Source organism: Pipistrellus hanaki (assembly GCF_964339955.1).
Source record: "Pipistrellus hanaki genome assembly, chromosome: 13".
Classification (NCBI taxonomy): Eukaryota; Metazoa; Chordata; class Mammalia; order Chiroptera; family Vespertilionidae; genus Pipistrellus; species Pipistrellus hanaki.
Window position 1 is genome coordinate 41,202,303 of NC_140515.1, and position 17,386 is coordinate 41,219,688.

Below are 17,386 nucleotides of genomic sequence, written 5' to 3' on the forward strand. Positions count from 1 at the left end.
ATAAGACCAAGCTGCCATCCAGTGTCTAAGATGATGCAGTTGAAGAACTGCTGATTTGCACTACACAGGAAATGCTCGGATTAGTTAACATTCCAGCAAAGATTAGCGCTGCTTGTTTACATTGCTCCTTTCCTCTGAGGTCCGCAAATACTTTGAGGATAAGCAGAAATGCCGAATCCTTATTTACTCCTAAAACTTCTGTATTAATATTCAGCAAGTAACTTTAGCGTTGAACTTGAAGCTTATAGCCTTTGTGTGTTATTTCTCAAAGGACCAGAAACTTGTATTTCTAAGTAATGACTATATCTCATTTTAAGGATTTTGAATGTTTTGGTTCAATATGCAGAAATGCAAGAAAGCATGTTAGTATTATATTGGTAAAATATTTCAAAGTACAGATTCCTAAACTGACCAGTATTTCCTGATGAATTTGTAGGACTTATTTTTTCTTCAGAACCTGATATATTTGTCTGTATACTAACTTCCTTCCACACAGGGCTATGGAACACACCTGATGAATCATTTGAAAGAATTTCACATAAAACATGACATCCTGAACTTCCTCACATATGCAGATGAATATGCAATCGGATATTTCAAGAAACAGGTACGTTTTTCACTGTGCAACACTGCTTTGTCATTCCTTTTTAAAATATGCGCTCAGGTAGCCTTCATTCCAATTAAATCTTTCCTTTGCCCCATTCAGTGTGTTCTGCTTATAAGAAGGACATACATTTATTTTATAAGCCTTAAGACTGGATTAGGAGGGTATGACCAGCACATAGTACATACTAGATAAATACTTGTAGAGTGAATGAATGTCATCTCTGAGTGAAATATAATATTGCATCCTGTCCTTCTAAATTATGGTATCTCATCCCAGGGTGGGCGATCGAGATATCTTGATATTGAGAGACATGGATTCAGTCTGTGGAAAGCCTCTCTTTAGAGCAGAGAGGACATTCTCATGCATAGGAAGAGCTCCAGACAATTCTGGTTCCATTGTGCATGGTGGGCTGGGAGATGGGTTGCCCTCAATCCTTATCAGAGGTTTTAGATTGGCTTTTTAAGGATTATTCTTTGGCTGCACACTTATTTTCACAGTGCTTTATAATCCCTGTACATTTTTAAAAATATATATTTTATTGCCGAATCTGGTTTGGCTCAGTGGATAGAGCATCAGCCCTCGGACTGAAAGGTTCCAGGTTCGATTCCGGTCAAGGGCATGTACCTTGGTTGTGGGCACATCCCCCGTGGCGGGTGTGCAAGAGGCAGCTGATTGATATTGCTAACTCTCTATTCCTTTCCCTTCCTCTCTGTAAAAATTCAATAATAATAAAAAAATCAATTATTTTTTATTGTTTTTTACAGAGAGGAAGGGAGCGGGATAGAGAGTTAGCAACATCAATCAGCTGCCTCTTGCACACCCACCACTGGGGATGTGCCCGCAACCAAGGTGTATGCCCTTGACCGGAATCGGATCAGGAAGTTTAACCTTTTATTTTGATTTCCTCTTGCATGTCATGTTTTAACATTGTTCATAGCTATTTCTTTACCCAATTTTAAAGACTTTAAAACATGTCTATTAACTTCTTTAAAATATATGAATAGAAAGCATCCCCTCTTCCAACGTCAGGTAATTAATGGCCTGTATATCTATTTTTCTAATTTTGGGGGATGCGTTTGTGGCTTTTGTAATTAAATTTACCTGACAGACTCAGTGGGACTGTTTCACGGAGGGTTTAAGAGTCTGCTCTCCTAGGTTGTAAGTACATTGCACAGCGTGAGATCTCAGCCATGATTCTTAAATGACTTGCCTGGAGCCCCCTTTGAAGACGGTGGCAATAATTGTTTGGAAAATAAGTTTTTGCTGGAAGAGAAGGCAGGAAACTGCCAGTGATAGTTCTGAAGCCCAAGTAATTTTCTGCAGGAAAACTGAAATAGACACTGTAAGGAAAATTATGCTTATATTATAAATATATGAATACATACCCTGTGGCACTATGTTATTATAGCTTAAGGCATGCAAATGAATATGTTGCAAAGCATTAATGTCACTGACACAACCACACATTGTGATGGTCTGAAAGTTTTTTGCCTGAAAAGTCGGGGTATCATTTTTTTAACGTCAGAATCCTTTTTAAAAAAAATATATATATTTTATTGCTTTTTTACAGAGAGGAAGGGAGAGAAATAGAGAGCTAGAAACGTTGATGAGAGAGAAACGTCGACCAGCTGCCTCTTGCACACCCCCTACTGGGGATGTGCCCTCAACCAATGTACATGCCCTTGACCGGAATCGAACCCGGGACGTTTCAGTCCACAGACCGACGCTCTACCACTGAGCCAAACCGGTTTCGGCAACATCAGAATCTTAATGGCTATATTTTTTTGATAAGCTTTTCTTTCAGACTTTGGGTCAATGCTAGTTGTTGATTTGTTAAGATCCTAGAGGCCCTCACCCCCACTTTGGGAGAATTTGTGCAATTTAATGCAAAATTAGACATTATTATTTAATATTTTATTGATTTATTACAGAGAGGAAGGGAGACAGATAGAGAGCTAGAAACATCGATCAGCTGCCTCCTGCACACCCCCTACTGGGGATGTGCCCACAACCAAGGTACATGACCTTAACCGGAATCGAACCTGGGACTTTACAGTCCGCAGGCTGACACTCTACCCACTGAGCCAAACCAGTTTCGGCTAAACCTTATTTTTACTTAATACTCATTTCCATTAAAAAAACAAAACAAAACACTGCTTGTTAGTATGATTGTGTTTTATTAGAATTATTTTTTAATGTCTTGTTTTCTATTTGCATGTTTGATTTTTTTTGTGTGTTTGTTTTTGTTGATAATCCTCAAACAAGGATATTTTTCCATTAATATTTTTTGAGAGAGTGGAAGAGAGAGGGAAAGACAGAGAGAAACATTGATGTGAGAGAAACACATTGATTGGTTGCCTCCTGCTCCTACCCTGACCAGGGCCCGGGCAGGGGAGCAGCCTGCAACCAACGTATGTGCCCTTGACTGGAATCAAACCTGGATCCCCTCAGTTTGCAGGCTGACGCTCTATCCACTGAGTCAAACCAGCTGGGGCTGCATGTTTGATTTTTGATGCTTTTGAACTTCCTGAAAGGGTTTCGTGCTCTTCCTTTCCATAATAATATGATGAGAACTTGGAAGAAACATATATTAATGCCAACACAGTTCCCAGCAGTTAGCACTCAATATATACTTGGTGGACAATGCCCACTTGAATGAATTTATTATTTGCTTTGCAGGGTTTCTCCAAAGAAATTAAAATACCTAAAGCCAAATATGTCGGCTACATCAAGGACTATGAAGGAGCCACTTTAATGGGATGTGAGCTAAATCCCCAGATCCCATACACAGAATTTTCTGTCATCATTAAGAAGCAGAAGGAGGTAAGCACAGACTGACTCGTGTTCCTCTGTACAGGCCAGTCTCAGTGGGGTGAGTTGCATATCACTGGGCTCAGTGTAAACGGGTTTACTGGCCATCATCACCTCAGTTTGCTGTGGCTTGTCTAGATCCTTGGTCTGTCTCCTCTAGGTTACCGTTCCTGAGAGCATCAGCTGTTGTTCAATTGGTATAAAAACACAAAACTTGTTAAACATGATGAGTCATCTTCACTTCACCTTCAAGGTTTTTTACATTCTGGTCTCAAGCATTTTCCCCAAACTTACGTTGTTGTTTTCTTCTCTAAACTACTCTCCAGAGCCAGTTACTGATGCTTTAACCCTCTGGCTTGAGGTGTTCGTCCTTTGCCCCCCTCCCTCTCCTGACCTAAATGGAACCACTTCAGCCTGCGCTCTAATTCCTTCCTTGAATGTCTCCAGCACTAGTCTGATCCATTCATTGCAATTATTCGTCGTCTTACACAGTCATTTACTTTAGCATGCATTCATCTCTCCTCTCACATTGCAAATGCTGAAGGTTCTAGGCATTAACTGACTTGTTATGTAATATTGGGGTGAAGTCTTTTTTGCATATGAACTGAAAGAGAAGCAGTAAAGGGAAAGATTGATAATTTGACTCTGTAGCAATTTTATATCTCTAAGACAGCAAAAGGAATGCAAAAAGAGCATACTTTGGGAGAGCACAGAGGCCATTTAATAAATGAATGAACTTGGCGTGGTAAGGCCAGGATCGGCTCTTTGCTCCTTTAGTTTGTTGGATTCAAAAACTCGGAGTTTGCAGCTGTGTCATTCTGTTGAATTCCACTTTATGCTTCTCCCCGCCACACCCCAACCTTTATTGTTGAAAGTATTACATAGGTCCTCCTTTCCCTCCTATTACCTTCTTCCGGCCCATTCCCGCCTCCCCACCCCCACTTTATACTCTGTTATTCATTTTTAGTGCTCTTTTCTCCAGATGTAACTTTTAGAAGGTCTTCTGTCTTCATTCTGTCTTTTTCTTCTGGTTTCTACTAATTTCCTTTAATCTCAGTTATTAATTATTATATCACCAATTACACAGTGTCCGGTGCATAGTAGCTGCTCCATAAATATTTTCCTTTTATTTAAAGTGGCTCAGATGTGTTCTTATGCTTCTTAGGGAAGTGAGCAAACAGTGTTTTCTTGTTTTGTTTTCGTCTTTTACTAAGTTAGAAAAGAAAAACAACCTTTGTTGTTGTTTTTTTTCTTCAAAATGTCAGCCTAAGGGAGAATTCCACATAGGCTACTGGGAGAGTTAATAAAATCACAGCAGGCTCCTCTCTCTGTCTGTCTCTGAAGAGCCGGCTTTCTTCATTGTTCTCTTTGGGGCTTAGTGAGCAGGTCTGAATTCAGCAGCTCATTGTTCAGCATTGGAGGCTGCTGGCCAAGGAAAGCCATCAGGCTGCTGTTAGCTGCTCATTCCTCAGGCCTCCCAGCAGCCCAATTCATCTCCCGATTCCGTCTAAGCTGAGAGCAGGATTCCCCTGGCTGCGTCTCCAAATTCACATCGTCTAGACGGCTGGCTCTTCCTCCAGGAAGGGGAAAGCCATAAGCACAGAGCTAACAAAAGCAGTCAGCTTGTTAGAAGATAAAGCTCCTTCGTCCTTCCTCTTTCTCTTCTCTTGGACCTTTTATCCTTCTCTGCTCACCTTCCTTCTCTGCTGCCAGCCTTGTCTAACACACACTGTTGAGTGGATGGATGATGAAGCGTGGAGTTGTTAACCTACTTCTTTTAAAAGAAGAGATCTGAGGTCACCATAGTAAAATATTTGGATTCACAGGTACCTTCTTCCACTGAAATAAAATGATTTTTTTTTTTTTAGTCATCGATCAGCTGCCTCTTGCACACTCCCCACTGGGGATGTGCCTGCAACCAAGGTACATGCCCTTGACCAGAATCGAACCCAGGACCTTTCAGTCCGCGGCTGATGCTCTAACCACTGAGCCAAACCGGTTTCGGCTGAAATCAAATGATTTTTACACGTGTTTTTTATTCCAACTTTGAAATTCCCCTGTGGAGGATAGGGACTAATGGTGGGAGCCATGCAAACCGGAAATATAGGGTGGTCTTTTCTAGCTGATCAAATTGTAGGTGTGGTTGGAGAAATCCAGTACCGTTGGACAGGTGGCACAAAGTGGAGAGAGGCGTACTGCTTCTTTTTTTATTTTTATTTTATTTTATTGATTTTTTACAGAGAGGAAGAGAAAGGGATAGAAAGTTAGAAACATTGATGATGAGAGAGAAACATCGATCAGCTGCCTCCTGCATACCCCCCACTGGGAATGTGCCTGTAACCAAGGTACATGCCCTTGACCGGAATTGAACCTGGGACCTTCCAGTCCGCAGGCTGACACTCTATCCACTGAGCCAAACCAGTTTCGGCGTGTACTGCTTCTTGAATGTGGACTCCAGGGGAATGGTGGCATCCATAGGGGCCCTGTGTCATCAGACATGGCTTTGTGGGAGTTTTTTTTTTTTTTTTTTTTTAATGTCTTCTTCTTTTGGGAATTATTTTAGAACTAATTACTACCTCAGTACCTTAGGAACTATTTATAAAACAAACACTTCTCTCAAAATCGTCCCATCCTGGTTGTGATGCCTTAAACAGACTTTAGAGCTGCTTTTTTCACGCAAACAGCATAGGTTGAGGCTCAGGCCTTGAAAAATTCGGGTAGTAAGGACATCCTCCCAGGTTTTGGCAACTTTAGTCCGAAGGAACAGTTCCTAGTCATGGATGTGAAGAGGTTCGCACGCTGGTGTGGGTAGCGGATCTCAGCTGCTTTGTGAAGGACTTGGCCCTGATGAGAAAGAGGACGGTGGGCACTGGGGTTAGCGTGTTCTCTCAATTCGACTTTTCTGAAGGGCGAGTACCGAAGAGGGTGATGCTAAATGGACATGATACATAGAATGTTTTCATGACTTTCCTACTGAATAGAATCCACCTCCTTCTCCCCTTTTGTTTTCTAAAGACTTGATTTTGCTAGGGGAATGGCTCCGGAGGTTGGCTGACTTGGCCCCCCCCCCCCCGGAGCCACGGACTTCTGCCACTGACCATGTTTCCTTCCTGTGCTTTTCAGATCATCAAAAAGCTGATAGAAAGAAAGCAAGCCCAGATTCGAAAAGTCTACCCTGGACTTTCATGTTTTAAAGACGGAGTTCGGCAGATTCCGATAGAAAGCATTCCTGGAATTAGTATGTATTTAGATCTTTTAAAAGCAAAATCTTTTGGAAATGCCACCAGGAGGGTTGGAAAGTATTACCAGAGTGTAGTCCTTTAAAAAGCTTTTTGCCCTGCCCTTCTCCATCTGTGCTATTTCTAGTATTTTAAGAAGGCAGCCAATGCTTTCCTTTGATATCTTTTCTCTACTTCAAATTGCAAACAAACCAAAGAGAGCTTAGATGACCCCTTGTTGTAGCTGTTAATGGCCATCCTGTACCGAGAGCCTGCTCTTTGTGGCACAGTGCTAGGCACTACCCACAGGTGACCTTCAAAGTAGGGGCTTCTTCTATTTTATAAATGGAGAAATTCAGCCTCAGGCTGGTTAAGTCCTTTGACCTTATATGGCACATGGCCGGTAACTGGCAGACTGAGGAGCAGCCCATTTCTTATCTCCTCCAAACAGCTTGCTGTTCTCACCATATCTCATTGCCATCATGGTTGCAATCTGCATAGATCTGTGCTTGGGTAGATGAGTGTTTCCAAACTTCTAGAAAGGATGATTAGAAATCACATATTTTGATTCCTGTTCCCTATTTTACAACAGTTTTTCTGAAGGTTCTTATCGGAGAGTATGTTAGCAGTGAGTTGTAGTGAGTTAAAACATACAAAGTAGTTCTTTTGGTAGATCAAATATTGGCACTTTCATGTAGTTCAAGTCCAGGGTCTTCTGGTCTATTGAAGATTTATAAAGCAAAACAAAATCATGCAAACTAAAAAAAGCCACATTATTTGTTTTTTTCACGATGTGATTCTTATATATTTCTTCGTTACAAAACCTACTCTACGGCACATCTTGCTTTCCCTGCCAGACCCAGAAATTTTACTTCCCCATGTTATCCTAATTAATAATAGCAACCATATCACTGAATGCCAATGTGTGCCAGGCATTCTTCTATGGGATAATATCACCTAAGTTTTAGAGTTGTGTTTTATAGATTGATACATTGAGAGCCCAAAGGTTAAATAACTTATCTAGGGTAAGTCAGCTTTCAAGGAGGAACCAAGAAATCAACTCCAGACCAGCTGGTGTGGCTTAGTGGTTGAGTGTTGACCCATGAACCAGGAGGTCACAGTTTGATTCCCAGTTAGGGTACATGCTTCCATTGTGGGCTCGATCCACAGTGTGGGGCTTGCAGGAGTCAGCCAATCAATGAATCTCTCTCATCATTGATGTTTCTCCTCCAAATCAATAAAACTATATTAGGAAAAAAAAAAAAAAAAAAAGAAAGAAAGAAATCAATTCCAGGCCTACTGGTCTCTAGACTATGTTTTCTTTCTGCTACACTAAACTGTCTTGCTTTATAAGCAGGTGCCAAGTAAAACAGAGACCAGGACAGACTTTGTTCTGACCTAAAATAACAGCCTCACTCTTTCACACGGTGATGGCAAAAATTGAGTTAGAGTTTAAAAAAAATACACATACCCACAGTACTGGGCATTTGTAATTTCTCTGATTTTCTTTGAAAGGTTGGAGTTCCCTCTTTAAAAAACGTATTGAGCAGTGTTGTTAATCTTGGAAATGTTTTGCACAGCGAGCCATATTAGAAAGTAACGAACTGCAGTTAATTTCAGTGTCTTCCCAGGAACAGATTTCTTAGGGCATGGCTGTAATTTATTGCATTTTTGTTAAGTGTTAACTGATATTCTCTTGCCAAAAGCAGTTCTCATTCAGTGTTTATTTCGTTGGCATACAGGAGAGACAGGCTGGAAACAGAGTGGAAAAGAAAAAAGGTAAGTGTGATGGGTGAGAAGATAATAATGGAAATGATCCCCCCCCCCCCCCCCCCTCACCGGGCAACTTAGAAAAAACGGGCAAACCCAGTGTAATCACCAATATAATTGTTAGGTTTCAGTTTTCATTAAAAAAAAAAAATCAGGAATGAATCCAGTTTTTGTTTGTTTGTTTGTTTTTGTAAAAACGAGCTGAATAGGAATCACCTGGCAAGAGGGTAAGAAACTAATTGTTGTTCCCTGTTGTTCACTCTTTTCCTTTCAAGTAAAGAGCCCAAAGACTCTGACCAGCTCTACAGCACACTCAAGAGCATCCTCCAGCAGGTGAAGGTGGGCGTTTTCATTCACCTCATGCCAATATTTTGATTTCTCACATGAAATTTCCGTATTAGATACTTTACTTTTTTCTTTTTTCTTTTTTTTCTTTCCCCAAGAGCCATCAAAGCGCTTGGCCCTTCATGGAACCTGTGAAGAGAACAGAAGCTCCGGGATATTATGAAGTTATAAGGTTCCCCATGGGTAATGCCATTAACATTTTCTAAGAATAGATTTAAAGCCCTCTGGATGGTGGTGTGGGGGGACACATGGTTACTGAGGTTAATTTGTACTCTTCTGTCGTAGGGTAGGGTGTGTGTGGTGGGTGGTGGGTTCCCCATGTACCCGGGGAGGGCAGCAGCGATGTCAGAACACAATGGCAAAGGAGGAGTGGGTGGCTGTGTTCATGAGAGATGTTGTGCAGCTGTCTGAGGGCCCACACACCAACACCGTAGACGCAGAAGCCCAGGTGGGGACTGTGGGTGGCACTAGATACGAAGCTGGCTGTTTGGACATAACCTCACTGATCTTCTACCCGTTGCAAATGGATAAACATCAGGTTGTCCTCTTGATATCGTTTGAGTCTGAGAATTTTTGAAGACAGTACAAGAGAAGTTAGGTGAAGCTGTTTGCTCTACTTTCAGAGGGAGAAATCCTAGTTAGTACAGTCCTTAATTTTTCATGCTCTTGATGGGTACTATTAATGTCCCTCTTTATACTTCTATTTTAAGCTTTGTCCCACATCCAAAACCAAACAAACAAAAAACACCACTAGAAATGTAGACCCGTGGAAATTGCTGCTGTGCCTGCAGCGTACTGAAAGGAATGATTGAGAACCCCCAAATTAAACCAATTTGGTGTCATGCAGATGACAGACAACCAGCTGAAATGTTCTCTTTTCAGCCGGTTGTGTGGCCATTTTTTTTTTTTTTTGGAGAGAGCCTGCGTCTTCTGTCCCTTTTCTACCTGTCATCTATTTCTGGTGCTAAGAAAGGATTGAAGTGTGAAAGGAAGAGTTAAAGGGACCCAGTAACTCCCTGATAACAAGAGTTATTTGTAGATGTTTTCTGTAGCATTCATTTTCACATGCGTATTTTAAATAACGCTGGTAATGATTTCAGTAGTCTCTACTCCTTAAAGTAGACGTGAACCCATATGCTTTTCTTTCTTTTTTTTAATATCTCTCTCTGCCTTGCTTCTGTGTACATAAAAACCCAAAGTGAAGGTTGACTGAGTCTTGAGTTCCGAATGAAAAGGTGATTTGGGAATTAATATTTCCCATGACGAAAAATAATACGTTAAACCCCTTTGTGTACATTTCAAAAAATTTAAAAAAAATATATATTTTATTGATTTTTTTACAGAGAGGAAGGGAGAGAGATAGAGAGCCAGAAACGTCGATGAGAGAGAAACATCGACCAGCTGCCTCTTGCACACCCCCTATCGGGGATGTGCCCGCAACCAAGGTACATGCCCTTGACCGGAATCGAACCCGGGACCCTTCAGTCCGTAACTGATGCTCTACCACTGAGCCAAACCGGTTTCGGCTACATTTCAAAATTTAACTGACCTTTGCACCCCCATCTTCGGGATGGGGAACCTTCTTTTGGGAAACCTTCATGGGAGGCTGTATGCATTTGCAGAGAATAGTTTTCTTCCAGCCCATCCATGTGCGCTCTGCAGACCTGCAGTGGTAGGTTTAGCTGGCTTGCCTGTCATCAGTCTGCTCATAGCCTGCTTTCTGGGATGGCTTTTGCTTGGCCAAGTCTGAGAAGGATGCGAGACCCTCCAAATTGATCACTACTTGTGTGTATAGCTGAATGCTCAGGAGGAGGAAATTGACCACATTGAGTAAGACCAGGGGTGGGCTAAGGTGTGTGCTGGACAAAGTCAATGGAAAGAGTAAACGGTCTCTTTAGTGGAGCCACAGTAATTTTGTTGGGATGCATTTACATGGTGGGCAAAATATGCAGTCTTTTCCCCTAAGATGGTCATGTGTTTAAGACTGACAAGTCAGTAATTTTACTTTTCCTCATTACCTTCTCGGCTATTCCCTAAAACATTTCTTCTCTTTCCCCTGTTCCCTAAAAAACTCTTTTCTTCCATGTGAAGGAGATCTAACCTGTTTTATTTAAGGACCATTGGCAGAATAGTCTGACCCAAGCATATCTTCTTATCTCACATGGGTTGCTAGGCAGAGTTTTTGGATTTATTCAGAATGCCCAAGTTGGTGGGGGAAATTAATGGTGTCTCCATGTTTGGAATTACTGAGGTTTAACTACCTTTTTTTTTTTTTTTTTTAAATATATTTTATTGATATTTTACAGAGAGGAAGAGAGAGGGATAGAGAGTTAGAAACATCGATGAGAGAGAATCATCAATTAGCTGCCTTTGGCACACCCCCTACCGGGGATGTGCCCACAACCAAGGTACATGCCCTTGACCGGAATCGAACCTGGGACCTTTTCAGTCTGCAGGCCGACGCTCTATCCACTGAGCCAAACTGGTCTCAGCTAACTACCTTCTTTTTTAACTTATGCTGTTTGGTCAACTGAAATAATCTAAAAAGGCTAGAGAAAGGTGCTATCGTCACTTAAGAATAGAAGGGAAATGTGGAAATAGGCAGAATTGGTTATAATTATTCAGAAAGGCCCAACACTTCTGTGGTTCTTGTTTTGTTTCTTTTATATTTTAGGCTCTTTTCATCTCTTCTTATCTACCCTCTCCCTCCCAAAAAATAATTTGAAAAGCTTTTAGATAAACTTGTTTTTGTGAAGTTTCATTGTCTTTCCCCCCTTTTATTCTTTTGGTTAAACATCTCTTGTAAAACATTATGTCTGGCAGCATAACTTAAGTGGTAGGTATTTAGTTGGAAGAAAGATAAACATCTAAAATTTTATCTAGCGAGGCACAATTTAACTGCTCTTTCTTTCTTAAACCAGAATATATCTTTATCTGTTCGATCACACTAAGATGACATTTAGTGGGATGTTTGCTGAACCTTTGTGTGTCTTAATACTTTTTTTCTCACTCTCCAAACTGTTTCCGTCAGAGAAGAAAGAAAATTGAAAATTGAACTCTGATGCGATAACTAATCAAGTCAAAAGAAATAAGCAAAAGCAGATATTTCCCATTTTTTCTTTGTGGTAGATTTAGGATTTTGATGAAAATGAACTTCTCCCAGTTTGGGGATGTTGCACATAAATTTATCTATCTTATTAAATGATCATCATAGTGTATTTGGTTATAAGCTTCTTTCCCTCTGGAAAATTTGATAAAATAATGGGAATCTGGATGATTGATATTCAGAAGTATTTCTTCAGTGAATTTGACTTATTTTTCTGTGTTAATATAAATTTTAATGATAGAACCAGGCTTGGAGACAACTAGGAACCTACAAGTGAGCGATGTTAGTAGTTAATGTTATTAAGTGGAAGATGTTAGCATCTTCTAATCTGCATGGAATTCTCTAAATCAGTCCTGAGATCAGGAATTAATGAAGCCCCACTGTATTTTTGTAAGTTTAGATGAAGCACCGTGTTCATTTATAAAAAGAATACAGTTTAAAGCAAGTAGATACAATGGGGGGGAAAAATTCTTTTTGCCATAGTCTTAGGAGACCTGTTTGCTTTAGGAAGTAGATGATTATGTTTGCCATTCTTATGCCATGGATGGAGCACGAAACTAAATTCATTTGAGCCATTTTACCTGCAAGGTCACTGGTGTATTTATTTGCAGATGTATTTATGATCAGTTTCTCTTAGTTCTGTCTCTGCAACACCAAGACAACTGTGACTTTCGTGAGACAAACTCACTCTGTTTTGCGCAATGAAAGGTTCAATACACATGTTCCTCCTGTCTTACTCCATGTAGATAAAGCCTCTTCTGTATAAAGCTGAATGAATAGCTGACAGTAGTCAGTTCATCATGCTTATTGCTGCTAATCTACTTAGCTTCTTGTGCTGAATAGGGGAGTGGGCCAGATGACTAATAATGGTCCCTTCCATGTTAAAATGCTGTGATTTTATTCAAGAAACTCCCACAAAAGAAAGAACATAAGGTTTAAGAACTGTTTTCCCTGATCATATGGATTCCTCTTCAAGGCATCAGGCTGGTAAAAATGTAATCAAAGTGATACAAGATATGAGAAATTTCCTTCCCAGTCTCACTTCTGTCAGCTAGTGTTCAAAAGGGGTCACAGATTGCTAATCTGTTTTCTTTCCTGTGCAGATCTGAAAACCATGAGTGAACGCCTCAAGAATAGGTACTACGTGTCTAAGAAATTATTCATGGCAGACTTACAGCGAGTCTTCACCAACTGCAAAGAGTACAACCCTCCTGAGAGTGAATACTACAAATGTGCCAATATCCTGGAGAAATTCTTCTTCAGTAAGATTAAGGAAGCTGGGTTAATTGACAAGTGATTCTCTTCCCCCTCCCCCACCCCCCACCCCTCGCTTCTTAGAAACTCATCAAGCAGAGTGCCTAAAGCAAGGTGGTTTAGTTTTACAGAAAATTGGACATAATGTGTTGAAGATACTTGTAAATGTATTATTTAGCACTTTGGAAAAACAAAAACATCCTCTTAGCTTTTCAGATATATATTTAAATGGGAAGTCATAGAATATTGTTATTTTATGAAATAGACTTTAATCTATTTACTACTATTAATGTCAATTTTCTATGGCATGTCCATTAGCTGAATATTCAGTAGTAGATGATCAGGGGTTTCCTCAAAACCTGTATATGAGGAAATTGCACATAGTACCAAGATTTGGGGGAATCCAGAAATTTCAGACCATGAATGTTTCCATTTTTTTCTAATGGAATGTGAGAGTTTATTTTTATTTTTTTCTGAAGGATTCTTAAGGAAGGGATATGTGATAAAAAACCCGTAAAAGGTGAAATATGTGATGTTTGAAGTCTCTTTGTAGACTTTATAAATATATTTTTTAAAAACACTCATCTAGATGAGGTGCTTTGGGCAGTTCTGAAAGATGCAGTTCCAGAAAAGCAACTGCTTTGATTCCTAAGGAAGAAATTCTAAATAATGCAAACTTTTTAATAAGCATCTGGGATTTTGATAATTCTGTCTACCTACAAAAAAACTTGTGAGTGCATAACCACTATTTTAATAATTATTTTCTCTACACAAACGTATACTATTATATTTGACATTGCTTATGCAGGCCATAAGTTCCAAAAGGCAATTTCTTGGGCCACAAGCATACATTTGAAAACACTTTTAATTGAACCAACATGCTTTAATAAGAAAAGAGGTATAATCTATATAAGTATCAAAAATGGTGAATTCTTGTTCTAATAAATAAGGATTTCTTTTCTACACAACAACCCCACTGATAATGTATGTATGGACATTTTCCCTTTGCATCTTCAGATTGTGTATATTCATTATCTAAAGTGAATTAAATTACCACCAAGATTTGATGTCTGGATTTTAACACCTACATTGGTTTATAGACCCAGGGTAACATCCCACTAAAGCCCATCATACAACCTTATTTTCTGTCTTGGGGTTCCAGCCTAGTGCTTGGATTTATTTCCCGATTAACACTACATAGATAAGTGGGACATCTGCCATCCTAACTCTGGGAGGACCAACTAACATAAAACAATTGAAGTCCATCTTGATGGTCTCGACACTAATTTTTGTGACACAAATTTATAAACTGATTTTTGTAAAGAACTGGGTTTTAAAAAATGTATTTAACTTGATGTTTTCTATCAGCATAAATGAAGTAGGACGATCAGTTAACAGTCATTAAAGACAATTGCCAGAGATAATCTGCAGAAAGGGGAAAAACTTGCAAATGGCTATTAAGTTGGAAGTATTATTTTTAATAGGCGAGAGAAGTTCAGAATGCTCACAATGAAAAAAATTGCCTCAACTTTTCTTAAGTATAAGAAACCACCTTGAGTGGCATCTAGATTTCTAATGAAGAATGGTGATACAATTTGGATCAAGTATCCTGGATTGGTTTTACACCGTGTTTTGTACTGGATCTGCTGAAACATCTGTCCAGCTTTGTATCCTGTGAAAAAGTTTGTTATTTTCTGGGTAGAAATTCTTATAGAGTATTGTCTTTAAAATCAGATGGTCTCTTCTATATTGAAAGCATTTTTATGTTTTCTAATTTAAAAATTAATATTTTCTTATAGATACTGTGCAATACAGCTGAAGTAGGATGTGTGGTTTTTGCAAATGCTTTAACAGCTGATAAAAATTTTACATTTGTAAAATTAATATATTGTACTGGTACAAAATAGTTTTAAATTATATTTTAAAAAGCTCTCAAGTCTCGTGGTGTGTTTTCTTCTTCTAGCAGATTGATTTTAACAGGGGAAAAAGCGACCTGGTTGATGACCAGGGATTGTATCCTTCATTCTTAGTTCTTAAGCATTTTTGTGAAGATGTTTAGAAGCATTGCATTCGTGGGAAGTTTCATGCAAATCTCCAGCCCATTAGTGAGAGCTTTACCTGTGTCTCTTGAGTTGTCCACTGCATTCTGCCCACCATCACTCATTAAACAAGGAAAAACATAACCGGCTAAAGAAGACAGTTACTGGTTCAGAAATAAAACATTTCCCACAGCTCTTCTACTTTGCATCAGTGAAACAGATGAATGAGCAGAGAGACCAAATACAGCTGAGTTTTCCGTTTCTCCCACATGAGCTTCTGTTCCAAAAAAATGCTGACTGTAGGAAATAACGCTGTGTCCTGTTGGGGTGTATGAGGATCCACCCAGGAGCACCCCTCCTCCCTTCTGAATTCCTAAATGAGAAGTCAAGAGCATAGGCCTATATGATTGCCAAAGTATCTTTATTCATAATAAAGTGTATGTTGGGGAATATGGCTTATGTATTTGGATACTGGACTTTCTAATAGTGAACCCTAGAAAGAGAGAGATAGACACTCAGAGTGCTCACAATGAAATAAATGCCTTGACTGGCATCTAGATTTCTAATGAAGAATGATGTCACAAGTACCTTGGACTGGCGTTAGAGGGCAGCTACTTTGTACTGAAGCACTGTTTAGTATCTTGTAGACGTTTATTTCTTATAAAGCATTGCCAACAGCTCTGTACCACTACCAACTTCCCCATCCAAGGGCATGGCCTTTATCACTAAGCCCAGTACACGGCCAAGAGCAATGGTACTGTCAGAAGGCAGAACAGTTCTGAAGAAGCGCAGGTGAGGGAGGAACAGAACCACCCAGCCCAGTTCCTCACTCTGGCTCACCAGTTAGGTCAGATCCTCCTGAGGAGGAATGAATGAGGAGCAGAGGAAGCCAGGGGATGAAGGATGTCCTACAGGAAAGGAAACATCTGCAATGGAGGTAAGTTTCTCTCTTACCCCACCCCATATATTCATAGTCAAAAATCGCTCTATTTTATTTTTTATAATTCAATACACAATTAAAAACTGGTTGTATTCATTAGAAGAAAGTAGTGAAAAGAAGACTTTGAGGTCTTCATATTACTGGAAGCAAAATTTGTAATTACGGAGCCTAAAAAGTAGAAATAGGATCAGACAAGGGGCAGGTTAATAATGTGTCATCCATTCCCTTTAAGCTGATACTCTTCAGACCAACCCTCAGTGTTTACTTGAGTCTAAGAACTGCACAAGGAAGGGTTACTAGTGGCAACCTTTGGCATTTTCCATAATGTTCTGAGCTGTTCTGCTCTGCCCCTTAACTAGCATTCTCCTTTTAGCAAAGTAAAAGCTCCAAAGAAAAGAGGGCATCTACTTTGGAATATCAAGTCATGATGGCAAGAGGTAGTAATTAAGTTGGCTTCTCCCCCATAACCCCCCCAGCATATTGAAACATATTTTTAGATTTCTTGACTAAACATTTTCTTTTCTGGCAGAAAAAGGTGTGTGTAGAGGGTGGTGGTTGGGGGTAAGGACAGTGGTGGCAGGGACTCAAATCAATGGCTCTGCTTGAGTCTTAAGGCTCTTGGTGGTGTGGTGCTATTGACCTTTTCCTTTGGGTGTATCAGTGCTGTTAGTACAAGTTAAGATGGAGATTGGCAGAGCATACATAGTGTTAGTAATGTCACTGGTAAAGAGATAAAAAATGAACTTGAAGAGAAAAAAACAAAAGCAAGCAGGTTTTCATTTATATTTAGAGGAACAAGCTTTAAGAAAGTAAACAGAAGTTGCTGAGGAGGTGAGGACACTCTGCATCATGAAAAGTTCATCGCATTTTATGGATATTTATGCCTTGGATTCTTCATGGGGGCATCTTTTTGTTTGGTGAAAAAAGGAAGTTGTAGATTTTCTTTGGGTTTATTAAAGAACAGTATAATTTCAATAGAGCAGATAAAAGCAAAGAAAACAAGTTAACTTTCCTGCTCCCTCTCATTATTGGGAAGTGCAATATAATCTTGGCAGTTAGTTTAAAAAGATGAGAAACAACATGTGTAATTTGTGTGTGTGATTTTCTGAGCTAAACCAAAGGTTGCCAGTTTTAGTTTATCTAGGTTTAAAGTTCTTTTAAAGAAATCCCTTGGACAACTTGGAAGCTAAGGACCTTCTTAAAATAATGCACGTTCACTTACGTGCACTTTTTCATTACGTTACCCTGGTTCTTGGACTCTTCCTAAAATTCATTTGTTCTGTTAATATCTCATTT

General features: G+C 39.6%; 2 protein-coding genes across 3 annotated transcripts in view; both read left to right on the forward strand.

Annotated features, from left to right (window-relative positions):
- Window positions 1-15,042, forward strand: part of KAT2B (lysine acetyltransferase 2B) — an 88,729-nt gene extending 73,687 nt beyond the window's left edge. The window contains exons 12-18 of one of the 2 annotated variants that reach the window (XM_084902968.1): window positions 497-607; window positions 3,287-3,430; window positions 6,542-6,656; window positions 8,379-8,415; window positions 8,682-8,745; window positions 8,850-8,934; window positions 12,961-15,042. In XM_084902968.1, the coding sequence (XP_084759094.1) occupies window positions 497-607; window positions 3,287-3,430; window positions 6,542-6,656; window positions 8,379-8,415; window positions 8,682-8,745; window positions 8,850-8,934; window positions 12,961-13,154 (750 nt within the window). In that variant the 3' untranslated portion in view covers window positions 13,155-15,042. Of the gene's footprint in view, window positions 1-496; window positions 608-3,286; window positions 3,431-6,541; window positions 6,657-8,378; window positions 8,422-8,681; window positions 8,746-8,849; window positions 8,935-12,960 lie in introns of those variants that run through there. The other variant, XR_014796694.1, reaches the window with a different exon arrangement.
- Window positions 1-17,386, forward strand: part of RAB5A (RAB5A, member RAS oncogene family) — a 410,882-nt gene that overhangs the window by 140,160 nt on the left and 253,336 nt on the right. The gene's annotated exons all lie outside the window — the stretch shown is intronic.